The 21,659-nt window shown below is 35.5% G+C and overlaps 4 protein-coding genes across 18 annotated transcripts; 2 read left to right on the forward strand and 2 right to left on the reverse strand.

Annotated features, from left to right (window-relative positions):
• The first annotated feature begins 187 nt into the window (after positions 1-187).
• On the forward strand, positions 188-3,294 carry LOC112792078 (protein PLASTID MOVEMENT IMPAIRED 1). The gene has a single exon (XM_025835165.3). The coding sequence runs from the start codon at positions 536-538 to the stop codon at positions 3,050-3,052; it is 2,517 nt and encodes an 838-aa protein (XP_025690950.1). The 5' UTR covers positions 188-535; the 3' UTR covers positions 3,053-3,294.
• Positions 3,295-3,701: 407 nt separating this feature from the next.
• On the forward strand, positions 3,702-6,360 carry LOC112792081 (20 kDa chaperonin, chloroplastic). The gene is made up of 6 exons (XM_025835170.3): positions 3,702-4,101; positions 4,210-4,384; positions 4,941-5,120; positions 5,244-5,399; positions 5,582-5,659; positions 5,912-6,360. The coding sequence occupies exons 2-6, from the start codon at positions 4,214-4,216 to the stop codon at positions 6,083-6,085; spliced, it is 759 nt and encodes a 252-aa protein (XP_025690955.1). The 5' UTR covers positions 3,702-4,101; positions 4,210-4,213; the 3' UTR covers positions 6,086-6,360.
• Positions 6,361-7,646: 1,286 nt separating this feature from the next.
• On the reverse strand, positions 7,647-10,720 carry LOC112792080 (uncharacterized). Its single transcript, XM_025835169.2, has 4 exons — positions 9,452-10,720; positions 9,089-9,271; positions 8,909-8,968; positions 7,647-8,088 (listed from the first exon to the last, which is right to left on the reverse strand). Exons 1-4 carry the CDS (start codon positions 9,785-9,787, stop codon positions 7,801-7,803), a joined length of 867 nt encoding a protein of 288 aa, XP_025690954.1. The 5' UTR covers positions 9,788-10,720; the 3' UTR covers positions 7,647-7,800.
• A 490-nt stretch (positions 10,721-11,210) lies between these two features.
• LOC112792079 (uncharacterized) lies at positions 11,211-20,546 on the reverse strand. 15 transcript variants are annotated; one of them, XR_011870260.1, is made up of 19 exons: positions 19,887-20,546; positions 19,329-19,370; positions 19,107-19,208; positions 18,064-18,111; positions 17,819-17,911; positions 17,238-17,349; positions 16,523-16,568; positions 16,349-16,420; positions 16,155-16,217; positions 15,895-16,049; positions 15,689-15,753; positions 14,852-15,002; positions 14,630-14,735; positions 13,409-13,544; positions 12,819-12,887; positions 12,537-12,701; positions 12,249-12,321; positions 12,102-12,162; positions 11,211-11,603 (listed from the first exon to the last, which is right to left on the reverse strand). XR_011870260.1 is itself a non-coding variant. In XM_072213244.1 (19 exons), the coding sequence occupies exons 1-18, from the start codon at positions 19,888-19,890 to the stop codon at positions 12,125-12,127; spliced, it is 1,536 nt and encodes a 511-aa protein (XP_072069345.1). In that variant the 5' UTR covers positions 19,891-20,546; the 3' UTR covers positions 11,211-11,603; positions 12,102-12,124. The 15 variants fall into 15 exon arrangements, 9 of the variants coding, with proteins under 9 accessions (XP_072069345.1, XP_072069346.1, XP_029153100.1 ...); XR_011870259.1 differs by having other exon boundaries at positions 11,211-11,804; XR_011870257.1 differs by having other exon boundaries at positions 19,107-19,211; positions 19,887-20,465.
• Positions 20,547-21,659: the final 1,113 nt, after the last annotated feature.

Below are 21,659 nucleotides of genomic sequence, written 5' to 3' on the forward strand. Positions count from 1 at the left end.
TATTCTTATTATTAAAATTTGTCAAACGTAATAATAAAAAAAAAGACTTCAAGACTCCAAACAAAAGTCCCGAATCGTGAGAAAGTAAAATATAATTTCCTTTTCCACTAGCTTACAGTTGCAGTGATTATTCCTTCACAACGTAAAATAAAATGAATGTTTAGTTGGCAGAAACATAAAATGAAGATTGTCCACAGCCTTACTGGCTAGCTTTGATGAAAAGCACACAAACACCATCAATGATTATGGCTTTAACAGAACAGACATCCTGACTTGCGACCAATTATTGGTAAAAACAAAAATGGAAATTTCAGTGGCTATCAAACAAGAAAGGTTAGGCTAACATTAAATTCTGTGGGACCAGTTTGTCTAATCCAATATCCGTTTTCAGAGTTGTCTTACCCAGCAATGCCACCATTCATCTTCTATCCTCCACACATCCATTTTCTTGGTTCACAGAGCACCACCAACATCCCACATTCATCCTCTTATCTTCCTCTTTCTCCAAACCAGCAGCATTCATTCCTTGCATTCGATGGCTGCTGATTCCTCTTCTGCCAATGCTTTCCTTGAAGAACTAGAGGCCCTCAGTGACTCCCTCTACAAATCACACACAACTCGAAGAACAGCTTCCCTTGTCCTGCCACGAACTTCATCTCCTTCTGTTCCATCTGCCCAAGAAGATGTCAAAGTCAATGCAAAACCTCGATCACGCCGCCTGTCCTTGTCCCCATGGCGATCAAGGCCGAAGCTTGAGGATGCCAAGGCACCACCAACTACTCAGTCACCGGGAGAAACCAGAAAGCTGGATGAGTCGTCCCGTGACGGTGACAAGAAAGGGATTTGGAGCTGGAAGCCTATCCGGGCTTTGTCTCATATTGGAATGCAGAAACTAAGCTGTTTATTCTCCGTTGAAGTGGTTGCAGCACAAGGCCTTCCTTCTTCCATGAATGGCCTTAGGCTCTCTGTGTGTGTTAGAAAGAAAGAGACAAAGGATGGTGCTGTTAAGACCATGCCATCACGTGTTACACAAGGAGCTGCAGATTTCGAAGAGACTCTTTTCATCAGGTGCCATGTTTATGCCACCCAAGCTGGTGGAGCTGCAAAGCAGGTTAAGTTTGAGCCACGCCCCTTTTTGATATACCTTTTCGCAGTTGATGCTAAAGAGCTTGATTTCGGAAGAAGCTCGGTGGATTTGAGCGAGCTCATCAAAGAATCCATTGAGAAAAACCATGAAGGAACACGAGTTCGCCAATGGGACACAAGCTTCGGCTTGTCTGGGAAGGCAAAGGGAGGAGAACTTGTTCTCAAAATGGGATTCCAGATCATGCAGAAAGATGGTGGACTCGATATATATAATCAACTCGAGAATCCAAATCCAAATTCAAATTCAAATTCCAAGACCAGCTCCAGCTCCAGCAAGTTGAGAAATTTCTCATCTTTTGCTCGCAAACAATCCAAGACGTCCTTCAGCATGCCTAGTCCCAGAATGACAAGCAAAAATGATGCACGAAGGCCGGCAGATATTCAAGGAATGGATGATTTGAATCTTGATGATCCAAACCCGAAACCTGAAAAGGTAGAGGATTTCGATCTTCCTGATTTCGAGGTTGTTGACAAAGGTGTTGAAGTTCAAGAGAAGGAAGAAGATGGAGGGGAATCTGAGAAACCTTTACCAGTCAAATCAACTCCTCCAGGTGAAGTTGTCAAGGAAATAGTCCATGATCATCTGCATCTCAATAGATTGAGTGAGCTTGATTCAATTGCCCAGCAGATAAAAGCTCTTGAGTCGATGATGGGAGAAGATGATAAGTATATGAAATTAGAGGACGAGATACAATCGCAAAGGCTAGATGCAGACGAAGAAACTGTGACGAGGGAGTTTCTTCAGCTGCTTGAGGATCAAGACTTTAAAGGATACTCATTCAATCAACCTGAAATTCCACCATTACAACTTGAAGGACAGAAGGAATCTTCTTCTGCAGATGCTGAATCCAAGGTGTATCTGCCTGACCTTGGAAAGGGTTTGGGCTGTGTAGTTCAAACTAGAGATGGAGGCTACTTAGCTTCCATGAATCCATTAGATATGGCTGTGGAGAGGAAAGATACCCCAAAGCTAGCAATGCAGATGTCAAAGCCTTTTGTGTTGGAATCACATCAAAGCGTGACTGGCTTTGAGTTGTTTCAAAAACTGGCTGGTATTGGTCTTGATGAACTCAGCTCTGAAATTTTGTCATTGATGCCCATAGATGAACTTAGGGGCAAAACTGCAGAACAGGTGGCTTTTGAAGGCATTGCTTCTGCCATCATACATGGCAGGAGCAAGGAAGGAGCCAGTTCAAGTGCCGCTCGCATAGTTTCTTCCGTGAAAAGTATGGCAAATGCTTTGAGTTCAGGAAGAAAAGAACGGATTTCGAGTGGCATTTGGAATGTGGATGAAGATCTGGTCAGTGCAGAGAAGCTTCTGGCTTTTGCAATGCAGAAGATCGAATCAATGGCAGTGGAAGCATTGAAAATTCAAGCAGAAATGGCTGAGGAAGAAGCTCCGTTCGAAGTTTCTGCACTCATCTCAAAGAAAGGGGACATTGAGAGTGGGAAAGAGATTTTGGCTTCTGCTTCTTCACTTGAGGATTGGATCAAAGATAATGCAAGTTCTGAGAGTGAAGCAGAAAAGGCCACTCTGATGTTGGTTGTCCAATTGAGGGATCCGCTGAGACGCTATGAAGCAGTTGGAGGGCCTATGTTAGTAGTTGTTCATGCAACACCCGCCGAGAAGAAGGAAGAGGAGGAGGAGAAGAAGTTCAAATTAAGTAGCATGCATGTGGGAGGCTTCAAGGTGAGGAGTGGCACAAAAAAGAATTCATGGGACAGTGAGAGACAGAGGCTAACTGCAATGCAATGGTTGGTCTCATGTGGCTTTGGAAAGGCAGCAAAGAAAGGGAAGCAAGCACTGCAAAAGGGGCAAGACCTGTTATGGACTATTTCCTCCCGAATTGTGGCTGACATGTGGCTTAAAACCATGAGAAATCCAGATATCAAGCTTCTAAAGTGATGATGATTCGTTTGTGCAGATTTAAGTATGAGCATAAGCACTGTGTATATGTCAATGCCATGTCAGATATTTCATTGATAGAGGGATATATTACATTTTCTTTTCTTTTCTGCTTCTTTCTCAGTTCATGTTTGTTATTACTTTGGTTGGATCAGACATAAGTGCAAAAGCATACCTTTTTTACAAAAACCTTTTGTATACATACGTGATTGTCGCAATACAGAATGTTGAGAAGTTACTTACATGAGATTATTTTATCTATGCTTTTATTTTTGATATAACAATCACGCTAAGTTACCAACACCATTTCTACCAACATCTGTCAACTCTTATTTATAATTCTGTTTAATGAAAGTGTCTTTGTAGATGTGTCTAATAAAAATGTATTTTTTATAGCTGTATTTTAATAGAAGTGTCTTTATAGATATATTTTTGGATGTGTCTCTTTATATATATATTTAAAATATAATAACTAATCATTGTTGGCAATAAGTTGGCAGATAATATGTTGGTACCATATACTTTTCCTTGATATAATATTTTAATGTTTGCACGAATTATGTAGTTACAATAATTGCATTAACACAATGAGAAATGTGTTGTTAAGGGCAGGGTATATAAACATGTTGCCTGAAAAAAATTGAAAAGAAAAAAAAGCAAGCGAATTAAACAAGTATATATACAGCATAAGTATAAATAAGTTTCACTGAACCATGCATTGGAGTTCACCATGCTCTTGATCCGTTTCATCTTCTTCCGTTAGTTGCAGGGATCCAGCTTGTGTTGTGGAAACGGGGCGGATTTCCCAAACCGGGTTCCTTTTATTGGCTTTAGGCCCAGGACCAAAAAAAAAACACACTACTACTCGCTATCCACTCTCGAGCGGGACATAGAGCACATATGCTGGTTCAATCTAGAAGCATCTTTTATATCAGATAAAACCCAACCAACCTCTCTCTCTCCTAATCCTAATCGTCTTAGGGTTTTTATCATTTTTTCATTCACTGCCTTCGCACTCTCTCGCACTCACTCTTCCTTCTTCCACGAAGGTAATTGTGAATTGGATAATAATAATAATAATAATAATAATAATAATAATAATAATAATAATAATAATAACCTCATCAATTTCTTATCAAATCTGTTTTGCTCTGCAGTGCAATGGCGACAGCTCAGCTAACAGCATCCTCAATTTCCTCGAGGAACGTGTCGTCTTTCGAAGGGCTTCGACCTTCGGCAGTTCAGTTCCCTTCCGTCGTCAGAATTGGAACCCTCACCCAAAGGTCCTTCCGGGGTTTGGTTGTGAAAGCCGCCACTGTTGTTGCTCCAAAGGTTCATTTTTTACTTCAAAGTTTCTGTTTATAGTTATTATTAGGATAGAGAAATTTGTTGTAATTCGGTTAAAACAGTACTGTAATTGTGCAATAGTTTTTGTTTAATTACTGTGTATGTTGGGAATATTGTAGAAGTTTGATATTGTCACTAGCATTTTAGAAGATTAGAAGATGGAATTAAACACTTGTTTATCAGGGTTTGACTTAGTATATGCAGTGCGAGCACAACTTATTTGCTTAAAATACACAAGTATAGTACAAAGCTGTTGAAGAATGCAAACAGTCCTGACTCAAAACAGCTTCAGGGACCAGCATTTTTTTATTTTAGGTATTCTGGTCAGGATTAAAGTTTGTAGTTTTTTTCCACTTAATTTCTTTTTTCTTTTCCGCTGTTGTCAATTGAAGTTGGATTATTCTACCAAATTACTACATGATTGTCGGATAATTATTGATATGTAAGCCTGGAGATTTTTATTACAAAATTTTGGAGTACTCAATGTATGGGTTTTGTAATCCATTCCTGTAATGTCCCTGAGTGAGTGTTTCTCTTGCAGTACACTGCTATTAGGCCTCTTGGCGACAGAGTACTGGTTAAAATTAAGGAAGCAGAAGAGAAGACGGACGGAGGAATTCTACTTCCTTCAACTGCTCAAACAAAGCCACAGGGTGGTGAAGTTGTTGCTGTTGGAGAGGGGAAATCATTTGGGAAGAGCAAAATAGAAATTAGTGTGCAGGTATAGCTGATCTCTTAGAATCAATTAGCTTTTTAGTTATTTATCTTTTTCTTTTCTATTCTTTTTCATGGCAGTGTGATATTCTTGCCAATCTTAACTTATTTGATGCTTTTCTTTGTACAGACTGGTGCACAAGTTGTGTATTCGAAGTATGCTGGGACGGAGGTGGAGTTCAATGGGGCAAAGCATCTTATACTGAAGGACGATGACATTGTTGGTATCCTCGAGACCGAAGAGATCAAGGATCTTAAACCGTTGAATGATAGAGTCTTAATACAGGTTTGATCTTATCTTAGTTAGAGAGCAGGATTTGATCATTTGACAATCATATATTTGTATTTCTTCAATTCTTATGGTTTATACTTTGGATTGACATTTATTATCCAAAAGTGTAGCCTTGTAAGGCACCTGATAGTTATAACAATATCTAAACCTTTCTATTGGTTCATTTCTGACTGCAGGTTGCACAAGCAGAGGACAAAACTGCAGGTGGTTTGTTGCTTACCGAAGCAACCAAGGAGAAACCTTCGATCGGAACAGTAAGTTTTTTTTATTACTCTCTTCTTTGTAAAGGTAGTACACTTTACCCAATAACTCTAATGAATAAGATTGCTTTGAGGCCTGTTTGGTACCCTGAAAATAAGTATAATTTATTAAGAAAATCTTGAATATAGATGACACTAAAAAAAACAAAAAGCAAACAGATACTTTTTTCATTGGCCCCTTATTTAGTGCAGTAAACAATAATTTTGACTGAACAAAATCTGTTGTAATGTGTTGAATGTTGTTAGGTGATTGCGGTGGGCCCAGGGCCTCTTGATGAGGAAGGTAACAGGAAACCGTTGTCTGTTAATCCTGGGAACACAGTCTTGTACTCCAAATATGCTGGGAACGACTTCAAGGGAAAAGATGGTTCGGACTACATTGCATTGAGGGTCTCAGATATCATGGCTGTCCTTTCCTAGTAACAAATTGTTCTGTTTTGTAACTTGAAAAATTTTGTGTTCTTGAGGAAAATGGATTATTATTTTATCTACGATGACAATTGAAACATAGCTCATTGCAATTATCTTAGAAAATCTACAAACTTCTGGTACTGTCAATTGCTTTCCAGTTGTCTGTAATTTCCACCTCACCTCAATGTTCTAAAAGCATGTAGGGAATCTTTTAGGGTATTTTAAAACCATTGTAATCAATGGTAGATTAAATAGAGAACAGTATAATTTCTAGATTCGAGAAATTACAAGGTGTTCATTTAATTTTGGGCCTGAAAATTTTAGCCTACAACAACGTTATGCACACTATAGGTATGGTTCATCATGCACTATGCTAATTTAATAGTTTAATTTGAATTACACCAATTTCAACATTCCTTATGGCAATATATTTTCTTTGCCCTCTACCCCCACCTTCCCCTCCTCTCCTGTGCTCTCGTTTGGATCCAGTACTGCACCTTACTAAGGTGATCTGCTGTCTATCGAAGGCAAAGTGATTTTCAATCTTAACTCTGCATGATGATGGCTGTCACCATTGCAGCTGGCCACTTATTCGGCCCCAATTTCCAGGTCTAGCTGGGCAAGAGGATAAAACTATTGCTTTTGGACAAGGCTTCAAGTACCTTTCACCACGTAATAAGAACCATTAATGTGGTACTTATTAGCATGAAAAGATGTTAGGCTTCTGCTTCTTCACTTGAGGATTGGATCAAAGATAATGCAAGTTCTAAGAGTGAAGCAGAAAAGGCCACACTGATGCTGGTTGTCCAATTGAGGGATCCGCTGAGATGCTATGAAGCAGTTGGAGGGCCTATGTTAGTAGTTGTTCATGCAACACATGCGGAGGAGAAGGAAGAGGAGGAGGAGAAGTTCAAATTAAGTAGCATGTATGTGGGAAGCTTCAAGGTGAGGAGTGGAACAAAAAGGAATTCCTGGGACAATGAGAGACAGAGGCTAACTGCAATGCAATGGTTGGTCTCATAAGGCTTTGGAAAGGCAGCAAAGAAAGGGAAGCAAGCATTGCAAAAGGGGAAAGACCTGTTATGGACTATTTCCTCCCGAATTGTGGCTGACATGTGGCTTAAAACCATGAGAAATCCAGATATCAAGCTTCTAAAGTGATAATGATTCGTTTGTGCAGATTTAAATATGAACAGCACTGTGTATATGTCTATGCCGTGTCAGATATTTCATGGATAGAGGGATATATTACATTTTCTTTTCTTTTCTTTTCTGCTTCTTTCTCAGTTCATGTTTGTTATTACTTTGGTTGGATCAGACATAAGTGCAAAAGCATACCTTTTTAACAAAAACCTTTTGTATACATACGTGGTTGTGGCAATACGAATGTTGAGAAGTTACTTACATGAGATTATTTTATCTATGCTTTTATTATTGATATAATATTTTAATGTTTGCATGAATTATGAAGTTACAATAATTGCATTAACACAATGAGAAAGGTGTTGTTAAGGGCAGGGTATATATATACATGTTGCCTGAAAAAAAAAAGAAAAAAAAAGCAAGCGAGTTAAACAAGTCAACCAATAAAAACTGTGTTTTCTTACACAAGTGGCAATTTATGTATCATGAGTTTTATGTGAACAAGTATATACAGCATAAGTATAAATAAGTTTCACTAAACCTTAAATTTATCTACACAGAAGAGAAGAATCTTGGAAGATTCAAGTGTACACGCGTTTACAGCAACACCAAAATGCAGTTCCTCCACCTCGGCCACGGGCAACAGCTATTTCGTCATCAATATAAAACCAGATGAAGAAAGGATCCTTAGTACTTGGTTCCCTGTCTTCCTTTTTCCCTAGGTTGATCTGTAAAGGTCCTAAGGGTCCAACTTTTATTCTAAGGTTCTCAAAAATGAAAGCCAGTATTCTCTTTTTCCATGAAAGCCGTCCTTCGAATGTTAATTGTCCAATCGGTCCAAGGTATACACCATTTTCAATCCTCTTTGCCTAACATTTCACAATACTAGTTTAGAAACAAACAATCACAAAACCTGCTGAGCTTTCTCTGAAGATATTGTAGACAAAAGTTGATGATTGAAATATACAACTACAAAAAATTAGAATAACAAGTAACAACAGTAATAATTGTAATACGAGTTTGCTTGAATGAGAAGGATAAAGCGAATCAATAACAGATGCGAGTGAAATAGACATTCCAGAAAAACTGTTAACTAAGATGCAGAACTGCAGAAGGGTCTTATGTGAATGAAATGGATACTTGATATAATGTGTCCTCACTCCCTACATATGAGCTATTACTAACTGCTTTGACACAACATTCATAGTTAAGTTTTATTTAACAGTTCTCTCTTGCCCTTAAAAAACTGACTAATCTAATCTTACTTTATCATTTAAGTTGAAGTAGCTCCCCAACTAGGATGGAGGATACAATTAAAGATCGTCTTCACCCGAAGTGGACCATATATCCCTTCCCCTCCAGATGGTGCAATACTGCAATGCTTGACTCAATTATTCTTCTAAAAGCTTATACAGAAAATACATTGTGTTTGATATTGGATATAAACCAGTATTATCAAAGGCAATGAAAAACTAACTGCAATATGAACTGACAATCAATGTACAGAGAAACAGTTTATCCCTCGTGCCCAAAGATGCACTTATCAGTTATCAATAACATTCTTCTGATGTTTCTTGCTTTATCAATAAATAGCACAAAATAACAAAGAACATTGAAAGCTTCTCATAGACAAAAATGTGGTGCTAGCATCAGGTGAAAAATAGATAGATAATACAAAGTGAGACTTACAGCAGCATCAAACCTCTGAATAGCTGTGAGAGGAAAATATCGACCCCCCTTCAATTGTTTCTAAAACGCCGCACAAAAGTATGGTAAGTATAAATTGCCAAGCACAAGCATGCAAAGGGAGAAACAGAATTATAGCCAAAGAAGAACGAGCAAACAAAAAAGTGATAGAAATATGTTCACCTCAGCGGTGAAAATTAGCATCCATGTCCTCCCAGGGGATTCATTGCCACCCAGGGTTTCAAGAAAGCCAGAAGGATCAATTTTCGCTTTCTCAATGACAGAAAGTGCAGACAGAATCTTCTCTGCTGCTACCTTTCTCGTCTTAGCTGCATCTTTTAGCACTTTTACACTTTCCTCTACTTCCTAAGCAGACATGAAAATAAATAAATAAAGCATATCAAATTCAAATAAAAACACCAAGGAAACTCGAAGCAGGGCAAGAATCATTGCCTGAAAAGCTACCCTAAGGATTCAAAATTCATCATCTTGACTATTCCAAGAGAATCAAACTGAACTGAAAAGAAGGCAGAGGAAAAAGTATACCTTGCTGGGTTTGTCGTCCTCAACAACAAGTGGGGTTAAGGAAAGTTGTTCTCTTTCAGTGTCATCAAGGGTCGCTCTGGTTCTCGTTCTTTCTCTGCGAAATTTAACAGGGTGGTGATACTGATAGTTCGTTCCTCCGAATCTGTGAGGAGTGGCATTCTTGTTTTTAGATTGTGCTGAGAGCTTTGATGCTTTATGGGATCTTATCAATGGACACCAACTTGGGAAGGATTTAATCCACAACACATGAGATGGTGCTGTTTGCAAGCTCATCATGGCCATTAAAATAGAAAATAAAAATATTTTGATATTGTTTTCGGGCTCAAGCAGATGCATTATTCTATTTCTCTTCTTATGTGGTCCTCAAATATTTATTATCATTATTAATTAATAATTATCATCGTTAGCCGCTGAAATTCGTGACACAAAAAAGAAAGAAAGAAACAACAGCCTCTAATAGTAATACCACATTTCCTCCGCTTAGTGTCACTTTGTATTTGCTTTTTCAGTTTCTTCAACTTATAACTGTACTCGCAATAAGAATTGAGAGAGTCAAAACCGTACTTACAAATGAGGTTATCTTGGTTTGAAATTTAATGTGTAATTTCACACATCAAACTCATCCAAAACTATGTAGTCCAAATTGAGTCAATTTGACTAAAAACACATTTAATATTTATGTCTCATTAATTTCTAAATGAGAAGTGTTAAGAGACTAACAAATTTTGTAATTTATAATCATCAATTAGACATCATTAGTATTTTTAATGATGTAAAATTACATCTAATAGTATAGAATTGCTTATTTTTCTTTTACTGGTTTAAATACTAGCAAGATTTTAATAAAACTGCTGGCGCATTTGCTTCTCAAAAGCCAATTCAGCATTAATTATATCGAAAATATTTGGTAACAAAAAAAATTAGTCAAAAACAGCCAAAATTTATCTTATTTAGTATTCATTTTTTGTCTCCAATACAAATTCTAACTTTTGTCTCCAATACAAATTCTAACTTTTTTTGTTTTCCTTTTTTGTCTCCAATACAAATTCTAACTGTTTTTTTTTTGTTTTTTAGCAATACCGGATTATATATAATATATGTTTGACAGGATTAGATTCCGTATTTAAAGCTTAGCAGGATTAGATACACCGATTAGGTTTACTGAATTTTTAAACACGGATATTATACTTATGAAGTGATGATAGAATATAACAAAAGAACACACACAGTGATATAATATAGGAAAGTTATCAGGTGTACCTAGGAATACCGGTGTTCCTGTTGTTTTAACCGTTGATTTTAATTAATATATATTATATATATTTTTTTTAATTCAGATCAACGGTTAAAACAACTGAAACACCGGTGTTTCCGGTACACCTGATAACCTTCCTATAATATAACATTTTAACGGAATCAACCCAGAATGCGAGGTTAAATCAACACCTTTTTGGTTGACGAAATTAATAACAGATTTTAACAAGACAACCAGTAGAGCCCCCAACATCCGTGATCTGCCCTTATGCCCAAGTGCAGAGCCATCTTTTATTATGGCTATTAACCATATTTAAAAATTAAAATATCGAAACGTTATAGTAACTATTTATTTGTTGACCAATTAACAAGTCTTACTTTACCGGGACAAAATATATCCTCAACCACGCCACATACTTATAATGAGAATTATGAGCAATCCCCTTGAACAATTTTGGCAGCTAAAAAATATTATCACTTCACAGATGCGATCAAGAAGACTCAATTAACCACTATAGACGGTGGTAACCCACTTGAAAATTCATAAAAATTTCACAAGAGAATACACCAGAGAGTAAAATCACATCAACATAAAAATAAATATACTGGTCAACTGTGGATTGGAGATTTGTTTAATTATGTCAAAATATGAGAATCATAAGATTCTGCTGCTACGAACTAAGGTGGATTGATCCAAAACCACCGGAAAGATACTGAACCAGCCAAGCAAGGCCTTTCTAGGCCTCATACAACTTACAAGTACATGGTAGCAGCGTGTCTATAAATATCTGCCTCTGGTGGAAGGAAAAGTAAGTATTTTAAATAAATATATTTGTAACTCATGATGTCGACAATGCCTCAACGCTGCAAATCTACTTATCTGTGCAAGAATCCCATCCTGTTCACATAAACTGCTCTTAGACCACAAGTATCTCAGCAGGTTTTCTGAAAAGTAACAGACTATAAACAAATGACAACTGAATCTTTTCTGCAGTCCACATGCAAGTGAGTGACGCAGTTGCAAAATTGATTTGTTGGTCTCGTGAAAACATTCTTTAGCACATAAACACACCGTAGAACTCCAAGATGATCTGTAGTTCTGTACACATTTGACATTGAAACATAGTGCCACAAATTTAATCATTTTCTCTGTCAATAATCATACACATCTTAGATTGCCTAATGCCAAATATTTTATATTTCAGTTCCGAAAACCAGTTTCCCGGTCAAATTTCCACACACGACCATTTTTGTAAAGAATGAACAGTGTGCAAAGGTCCTATCCATTCCACTTAAGCTAAAGTAAATGCAAAAGTTCATGAAAATCAAGTCACATATATGCAAGGCCTGCAATCATCAAAAGCAAGAAGCATTTACAGAATTGACTATTCTTTACCTCTAGACAAAATTGGTAGAAACTCACACACCAGTGACTTTCCCAACCGCAACAGTTTTTCCTGCAGCACAGCATAAACCATAAGGCTTCTGCATATAGTATCATCACACTTCCAAGAAGAAACAAACACCATTACTTAATTCTTACCTTCACTGCGAAGAGTGAATCTCCCTAGTTGCGGAAAATCAGAAAACTTCTCAACACATATCGTGTTACTAACCTGTAAGAACATTTTCCGAAAAAACTGAAATACATTAATATTTGGAAAAAAAATTTCAAACAAGCATCAGCAATTGGTTTCCTCTTGGATTTGAGACAGGAATTCTATGAAACCATGCTGAAGTATAACCTTTCATATCTCTAGAAGCCTAACATAGAAGGACAACATAAAATAAAAAGAAATTACTTCCAAGTATTTAAAACAACAAAATGCACCTGAACACGGCACACAACAACAGCACCATTCTTCACAAATAGCACTTTCTTTTTCATTGGTTTCTTTGTCTTTGGATCTATTTGCTGTAACAGCTCAACAATTTCACATTCTTCAACAACAGAGTGTATATGCAATACAGCCTTGTACCCAGCAGTAAAAATAGCCTACAGATTTTAGATAGATTTTAATGTCCCTGACTAATTAATATGAAGGGATAAATAAAAAAAAATTAAAAAAAATTAAAACAATCTAACAAGCAAATGCAGAGGGAGAGACCATACATACATTGTCCAGCAATTCAAGGATTTGCAGCTGAGCAACAAACTCAGTAACAGTTGGCACTGGATTTGCTGCAACAGGAACAGAAACGCAAAACAACATAAGAACATCATACAGAAAATGTGTAGCCAACTAGCCACATGAAGACACTACAACATTAATTGGGGAGAAAAAAATTGGACCCCACAGTAATTGTCTAGAAATGGCACACATGCAGTTGAGAAAGGTTGTTCTATCACCATTCTTCAACCATTATCCTAAATTCACATAATTTCTAAAACCCAGCACAACCAAAGAATATTTCATGAATCAGTATTCTATGGTTCACATGATTCAAACTGAAAAAGCAAAGCAATAGTACATTAATTGTGACATCGATCGTCTTACGGTAACCTATGAAATAAAGGATCATTCAAGTCACAAAAAACTTGTTTTCCACATTGCTCTAAAACAGTTCATGTAGCTATAGTTTTTTAAACCCGCTTTTTCTTCATGTAAAATTCTCCCAGTAGATAATAAGAACAGCACAACTTTCGAAGTCCAGCAAAATACTTCAGCAATTTTTGGTGTCGGGCAATGGGGGAATCCTTACCAACACTAGACAGGACAAACCCAGATAATATATCCTCCTCTTCAACACCTGATAACCTAATCCGTAAATTTTCACCAGGTCCTGCACGCCTAACCCGATTTTCATCAATGAATACAGCAACAACTTTAACTTGATCCTGCAAATTATTGCACCAATATCACATTTCGCTTTCGGCAAAAAACTAAAATATATATATTAAAATAAAGAGATTAAAAAAAAACGACAGAAAGATAAAGCTCACAACACCCTATGCGTATGGTGTTTGTTTGGTGAGACACAAAATTATGAAAGACACGGCTACACACAACTCTACCCATAAATGACATGTATTTCGTGTCTTCAAAAACGATGAGAATCAAATAAAACTTGAGACACTGAACTTTTCTATAATCTTTTCACTCGGTCTTTTGATAATCCCAACCATACCCCTTTCATTTTCTACCTAATGTCCTCTCCTGTCTTTCTTCATCTTCAAGCTTCGACGGCCACCGCCTTCCAATCTCTGGCTGTTCGTCTTCTCCAAGGTTTGTACAACTTTTCTTCTCGTTCCTTTTCAAGATCTTGGCAACGATTGGGAACAACTACTGATTTAGCGCCACGGAACGACCACAGATCTATGGTTCTGCCTATCCTCCCCTCTCTGCGTCTTCATTGTCTCTTCTTGTGTCGTTTGCATCTCATCCTTCCTTTCCCGTCCAATGTAGTCTCCGTCGCTTGATTCACTTTACATTTGTTTGAATTTTTTATTTTTATCATTTGAGATGAGATTGAATTTGATTTGGATTTATGTAAAAATAAAAATTGATGGTTCTAGAGTGAAATAGAAATTGATGCATTGAGATTGGTGAGTTTGACAGTAAACTGTGATTCCTTGTTTCCTTTGCCTTCCTACTATTTTTCATTTGGGATGAAATTCAACTTTTTTTTTTTTTTGTTAATTTTACATATTAAATTTAGTTTGGATTTGGGTTTTGTTGCTTTTAGATTTGAAGATGTTGGTGATTTTTTATAATTCTAAAAGAAAACTGAGAAATGTAAAAATAGTGGTGGTGTTGAAATAATGAGGATAAAATTGACATTTTACTATAATTATAAATTGTGTGCTCTGTTCTGTCTAACTTACCAAACAAAATATAAAATGTCAATGTACTCTTGTGTATTTATGTCTGTATCTATTAAACTGAGACAGCAACCAAACACAGCATAATATATTTAAATCACCTTATTTGGCATGACCAACAAGGAATCTCCCTCACGGACACTGCCAAATTCCACTTTCCCCATAACGACAGTTCCCATGTCTTTGAATTTATCAAGTATAGGCATCCTACACAATTCAAAAGTAAAAATTTTACTAAAGCTGAAAATTTAAAATAAAATTAGGAACCTACAAAGGGATTTAGAAGGGGGAATAGATAAAAAATGTTCTCAGAAACATATTACCTGAAAGGACCATTGGGATCTCGTAGAGGAACTTCAACAGCATCAAGCGCTTCAAATAAGCAAGGGCCATCCCACCATGAGCAAATGCTTTTATCCACTCTTGTTTGCAAGTTGGTGCCAATCAGACCAGATATTGGCAAAAACATGACATCTGGAAAGATGATATAATAGTTAGTAAATAACTTCAAAAATACCATGATTGATCAGGAATGAAATGCATTCAAGCACTTAAGAACATGCCCAATTATACAATCCAGATCCAGGAATGAAAAAACATTCTATGAACTACACACAACGTTAAGAACATGCCTGAGATTCCAAACCTATAAAGCACTTTGCCAAAGAAACTACCAGCATTTCAGCCTCCTTAGTGTCCCAAGCTTCATCAGCATTGAACAGGACAAATAACATTCACCACTCAAATTGAGAATAAGAAATTTTCAAGAAATGTGACAAACATGTGTTGATAAGACATTTGGAGGCTCCAGTTAGGAGTGAATTAAATGAAGATAATGTGGTAGGAGACAAACTATAGGGGAAATTATAAAGAGATTACAAATTAAAAAATGGTATAAACATGGAGATGACCCATAATATTCATTTGATCTAATATGACCCACAGTGTTTCTCTTGCCCTTATTTTGGTTGAAATATGATAACTGGAATGTCACTCCCATCATGCTTCAAAATTAATAATGTTCTCTATGTTGAAGCAAAATAGTCCACTCACATGGCCACTCTGGCCCACACAAATACATCCACAACCCAAAAACTAAAAACATATTAATTAATTAGAATGACAAGCAAATATTCCTCAGACAAATCAAAGGCAAATACCTTTCTTCACATTGTATCCTGATTGTCTCAAAAATGGAATCATCTTTGACTCAATCTCATCATACCTAGAAGCACACCAGCAACAAGGAATCTCATTAATATCAGATAGAAAGGTGAATCAAGGCATAAAGCGCGCACAAGAGAGAGAGAGAGAGAGAGAGAGAGAGAGAGAGAGAGAGAGAGAGAGAGAGAGAGAGAGAGAGCACCTTTCTTTTGCCCAATTCACAGTTGGATCATCCATTTTATTTACAACAACAAGCAGCTTAGTCACACCCAATGTTTTTGCAAGCTGGACATGTTCACGAGTTTGTCCACCTCTCTCATATCCAGTTTCAAATTCTCCCTTTCGAGCAGAAATTACCTGATTATTGAGAGAGTCACAGAAAGGCACATATAAATATATACCCGTCAAGAAGCATCTGATAGAAGATCAAGAAACAAAGTATGGCATTATAGATCAACTAACCAACACTCCAACATCAGCTTGAGATGCACCACTAATCATGTTAGGAACATAGCTTTTATGACCCTGCAATAATAATGGAACTTAAGATATATCTTCCAACAAAACCAGTTTTTTTAAATGATCATATAATTATAAAGATATAAGCACATGGAAAATAGATCTGAGGATAATTTTCCAGCAATATAGATACTCACAGGTGCATCCAAAATTGTAAACCGTGTTGACTCTGTCTCAAAATGAGCTCTTCCAACTTCAACTGTTTTTCCCTGCAATTATTACAAACTTACAACTTTACCCTGATTATGAGTTCTAAGCTAACCAAAAATATGAAAGGGGAAAATACAAATAAATTATAAAATTATCCATACCTTCACTCTCTCCTCCTCATTTGTGTCCATTATATAAGCCATATACCTACCAAACAAGTTCCAAATTATTAACTTCGATATAGATTAAAGACACAACATGAACACCCAAAAAACCCTTACAATTATATGGCTTTAAGTGTCCATGATTCAACTAAAGACAGATAGTTAGAAACACTAAAAACAAAATAATTGGGAAGGTTCACATGCTGAATTTTGAAAAGTAAAAGAATCTCATGTAACAGAACAACTAACAAGTGTACAACAAAAAACGGACTTGAGAAAATACACAAATCAGCATGCCACATTTGTCATTGAAAGATAGAGATAAAGAGGCAGAGCGAGAGGTTTCAATAATATTTACAGTTTTGCAGTTGAAAATAGATAAAGCATTCAAAAGGGAAAATAAAATAATCACACTAACAGTGTAAATCTCAAACAGCACATTACACAACAGTGTGACACAATTATAAGAATATAAGTAAAAGGATCTGATAGCTATTCACAAGTCTAAGTTAAAAAGCCAAATGGACATAATTGGTGGAGCTTAAGTGAATGTTCTATTCCCATGACTTTGCGCATACTACAGGACTGCATACCCATTAATGAACTTGTTTGATACTTATTTGCACCTATATTATGTTGTCGTGTTAAAGCAGTAGAGCAACAAGGGGACACAGGTCACCTTCAATTAACAAAACAAAGTAAATGGGCTAACCAGCTTTCTCGACTTTTATCTTTAGCTTCTTTCTCATATTTCTGTATAGTCCTTTCATCAACCTGACCACTGAGGAAAAGTATCTGACCTCCGGTTGTTGACTTACCAGCATCTGGAAGAAGAAATACAAGAACAAATTACAGCTAGAACAGCAGTAATTTTAAAATAACAATAATAACAGTAGTAAAAAAAAATTCATTTAAATATTCTGTATAAACATGGAATGCTGATGTAAAAAGGCCATCTTTAACCCCATAATAATACAAAAGCCAATGAACCCTGTGTTCATCCTGAATAATGAATAAGGCCACCCAAGTCCCATGGGCATTCGTCTAGACTTTATAAGCCAGTGAAAAAGAAGCAGCGAGCATAATTCCTTCATTAATCGATTAGTAGGATGAACATCTAAACTTCAATGATCTTTAAAAACTACAAGCAGTTGAACAGTCATTTAATCTAATGCAGATGAACAACAATTCACCCAAAAACAGAATGGCAATCAAATCTGAACAAAGAAGGCTCAAAGTAAACCCAGTAACTTATATATTGATAAAGGAACAGTGAGGAACTCATCAGCTTACCAACATGGCCAATGAATACAACATTCAAGTGCCTTTTTCGGTTGTCAAGCTCATCTTCTTGATCTTGTACAGGATGAATTTCTCTATTTCTCACTACAAATCAAAGCCATAGAAAATGGATGTTTATATCTTCATTGGCAATGAGATGGATATTGATATCTTCATTGGCAATGAGCAGTCTTACTTCAAAAGATCAATATAAAACATAATCACATACTTGAAAAGTAAATTCATTTCCCAATTACCTGTTGGCTCAGCCTGGTTAGGCTGTGCCTGAACCTCCTGCTTTGGATCTGAAACCAAAAGGAATAAAGGGGGCAAGGTACAACCAAAGTAAAATTCCTCATATAATGCTCTTCATCATTAATTTATACTATCAAATATAACACTAATGTGGTGACATAGCAGCAACCACAATAAAACAACCAAAAAGAAACATAGGTGATGTATCGTTCATTTCTCAAAGTCCCAATAAACGAGTACAACATTACATCAAGAAGATACAAAATTATTCATTATTATTGAATGACAAGTGATGGCGTGCAAGTAATTAAACTTAAAGGGAGGACAAGTGAAATTGGATGCAATCTGTTTTTACATTCTACAAACATATACTTCTCAACAACAATAATGGGCAAGCAGGCTCCTCTGGTTCTAACAGAACAATAAGCACAACACGTCTTGTTGACGAAACCTAACTGTGGACAATCTGTGCACTCCATTTGCATTTTCTATCATAATTCACTCAAGACCAAATGAGCATTTATAACCTACAAAATACTAAGTAGTAACATCAGATTCTAAAAAAAAAAAGACTCGCATAAGGGGAACGAAAAGTGAAACTCGTGTTCTCACATTTTTTATAATGTCTTTTAGGGCATTGTTATAGTTGTTGATGGTAGCTTTCTGACTAAAACAATTTTTCTGAACAAATAAAGTTGACAATCAACTGTGTTGACTGGGAACCAAAAGGTGCTATTATATGGAGCATTAATACATGCATGTTAGGAAAAGATCTCATAAAAAAAAAAAAAAACAATTTTAACCGGTATGATAGTTGAAAGTATAGTGTGCAAATGAAAGCCAAACAGAAAAAGAACAAAAAAATAAAAAAGGAAACAAAAATGCAAAACTAAAACTAAGAAAGGACAGCATAGCAACGAAGCTTTAAGTTCAATGATGATAGAGTTTTGACATTAACGAGATTTATTTTCTCCAAAAAGATAAAACAAAAAAGAAGGCACAGGGAAACACCGAATCAACCATTTCCTTACTAGTTACTACCAACCTTCATCCATCTCATTAGATTTCTCAATTTCTTCAATCTTTTCAGATTTATCAACTTCTTCTGGCTTTACATCATCTGGAATTACCACCCCATTATTGTCTTCTGCTATAACACAGTCAAGAATGCATAGAAAGATCAAAAAAATAAAAATAAAAAGAAGTAGAAAAAGACCAAAAAAAAAAAACACACACACACAGAGAAATCAACAGGCCTTTGGGTTACCTGCTGAGTCAAGCTGCAAAGAACGGATGTCTTCCTCGATATCTACGATTGAAACAGAACAGACACAAATTTCCTAAGTTTCTTAAAACCCGAGAGTAGAGTTTTTTATGCGACGCAGGAAAAGCAATAATCCTTCGAAAATTAAACTCTCTTTTATTTTATTTTTTTGAATGGAATTAGAATAATATAAATTATAACCTAAGCGACTATCTATCCAAATAAAGATCGCCGCCATAACATGCAACTCAGCTTACATTAATTCAACTATTGCCACAACCAGACTATAAAACTAGCTGCGAAACAAAGTAACACAACGCTGTAAACATGATATCTGTGCGAAGCAGACAAGTTAAGATGATAGCACTACATAGGCAGAATAGGAACTTGCAAATTGGAACATCGCAAGCAAAAGCAATCGAAGTAAAAGCATATCGATTCGTTGGCGATCGTTTGAATTAACGATAATAGCTATCGGAAGCTGAGAGCATGCAGATCTAAAACAGATTAAGAAGAACGGTGCGCGGTTAATCGGAAAGAAGGGAAGGGATTGGTACTTACCCATAGTGAAAAGAGCAGAGTAAGATTCTGCAGCGGAACGAGGGTTTCGGAGAGCACACGGAACAAGGAAGCAAAATGCGTGGGAGGCTTGTGTTACTGGAAGTCTCTTCTATTCTATTTCCCCTCTTGTGTGACTTGTTACTTGCTTAGTGGGGGAATCTACTCTAGCTCTCTTTCTTTTCTTTTCTTTTCTTATAATAATTCTATTGTAATCTCTTTCTTTTCACATTATTTTTTTTTTTTTTTGAAAAATGTTAAAATGGCTATGGCGTTTTCAAATAGAAGCACAAATTAGTCACCAAAAAAAAGAAGCATAAATTTAAGATGAACATAACTACACATACATATATCCATGGAATTTGACCCTAGACAACTCTCATGATCTTCTTCAATGTGATGTGTTTGTTTCCATATTTCCTATTCTTCAATGGATTATCTCACTTTTTTTTCTTTTTTTTTATTTTTGTACTATTACTCTTTGAGAGTTTCTATTTTTGACAAATTCAAAAATTTTATCCCTCCAAAAATTGCCAAAGAAGAAAAAGAATCAAACTTAGAAGTCTATTTTCCAAAAAAAATGTTGATGCATAAGAACATTGAGGAACAAATATTAAAAAAAACAATAAAATGAAGAAGATAAGATTTTTTTTTTGGTGACTTGAAGAAGATAAGATCTAAGTCTCTCACTACTATAAGTTATTATTTTTGTTGACATCATCAATGAATTTGTTTTTTTTTTTCATTTTTATTGGTATTACCAATCAAAATGAGAATTTAAATTTTTTTTGTGTGTCTAAATGAGAATTTAAATTTGTATATATTTTGGCTGGCTTTGCCATAAAAAATATTGTAAATTTTGTTTTCGTGTTTGAATTTTGATACCAAAAAAATACAACTAAATACATAAATTGGTAAATTTTTGTCCTAAATTTTTTTATCTAAATATAAAAAAATTCATATTCTTTGTGAGTAATTACTAATTATGTGTAAGTCATGTCCCTCTTGGATTTGTACCTCAAAACAAATAATGTACATGTATTGTTGTATTTCTGATTCATATATACAGACATGAATCAAATGCTACGTTTGGTGATGATTTTTGAAAAATTCAGCTTATTCAGGATGCATTTAGTTTGTATTTTCATTGTCTATTTTTATTTTTAATGTTTTTTATTTTTTAAAATTTTAGTATTTTCACTTTTATTTTTTTTAGAAAAATTAGAAAACATAAAACACTGAAAATAAATACACAAATCAAACACACACTTTAATGTTTTCCTGTGGATTCAATTGTGAATTTAGGCCACCTAAGATAGTGGCTGGTGTTGCTTGTGATCCACTTGGAATGATTTTTGGTAAGCCTATTTTATTTGCCTCCTGGAAATTACATAGTTCCTATTGGGCTTGCTCATTTGTTTTGTTATCCTATTTAGTGTGAATAGGAGTAGGCCTATCCCAATTAGATGGTCCAGCAGTGAATCTTGCCTCTTTAATAATTCCTTCTTGCCAATGAGTCTTAGTTTCAATTTGGATGAATAATTTAATTAAATTCTTTTTAAAAAATAGTTTAACTAATAAATTATTATATTAAAAGTAACTTATAAATAAGTTTATGTATTTAAATTTTTAATTTTAAAAGTATTTATTTTATAAAAATATGATAAAAATAATAATATTATGAGAGAAGTCATTTTTTTAACTTCTTTATAAATTTTTAAATCTTCTTAGAAAACTACAATTTAATTTTAAAAATTGCATAATACATTAATACTA

The sequence above is a fragment of the Arachis hypogaea genome, chromosome 13, assembly GCF_003086295.3.
Source record: "Arachis hypogaea cultivar Tifrunner chromosome 13, arahy.Tifrunner.gnm2.J5K5, whole genome shotgun sequence".
NCBI lineage: Eukaryota > Viridiplantae > Streptophyta > Magnoliopsida > Fabales > Fabaceae > Arachis > Arachis hypogaea.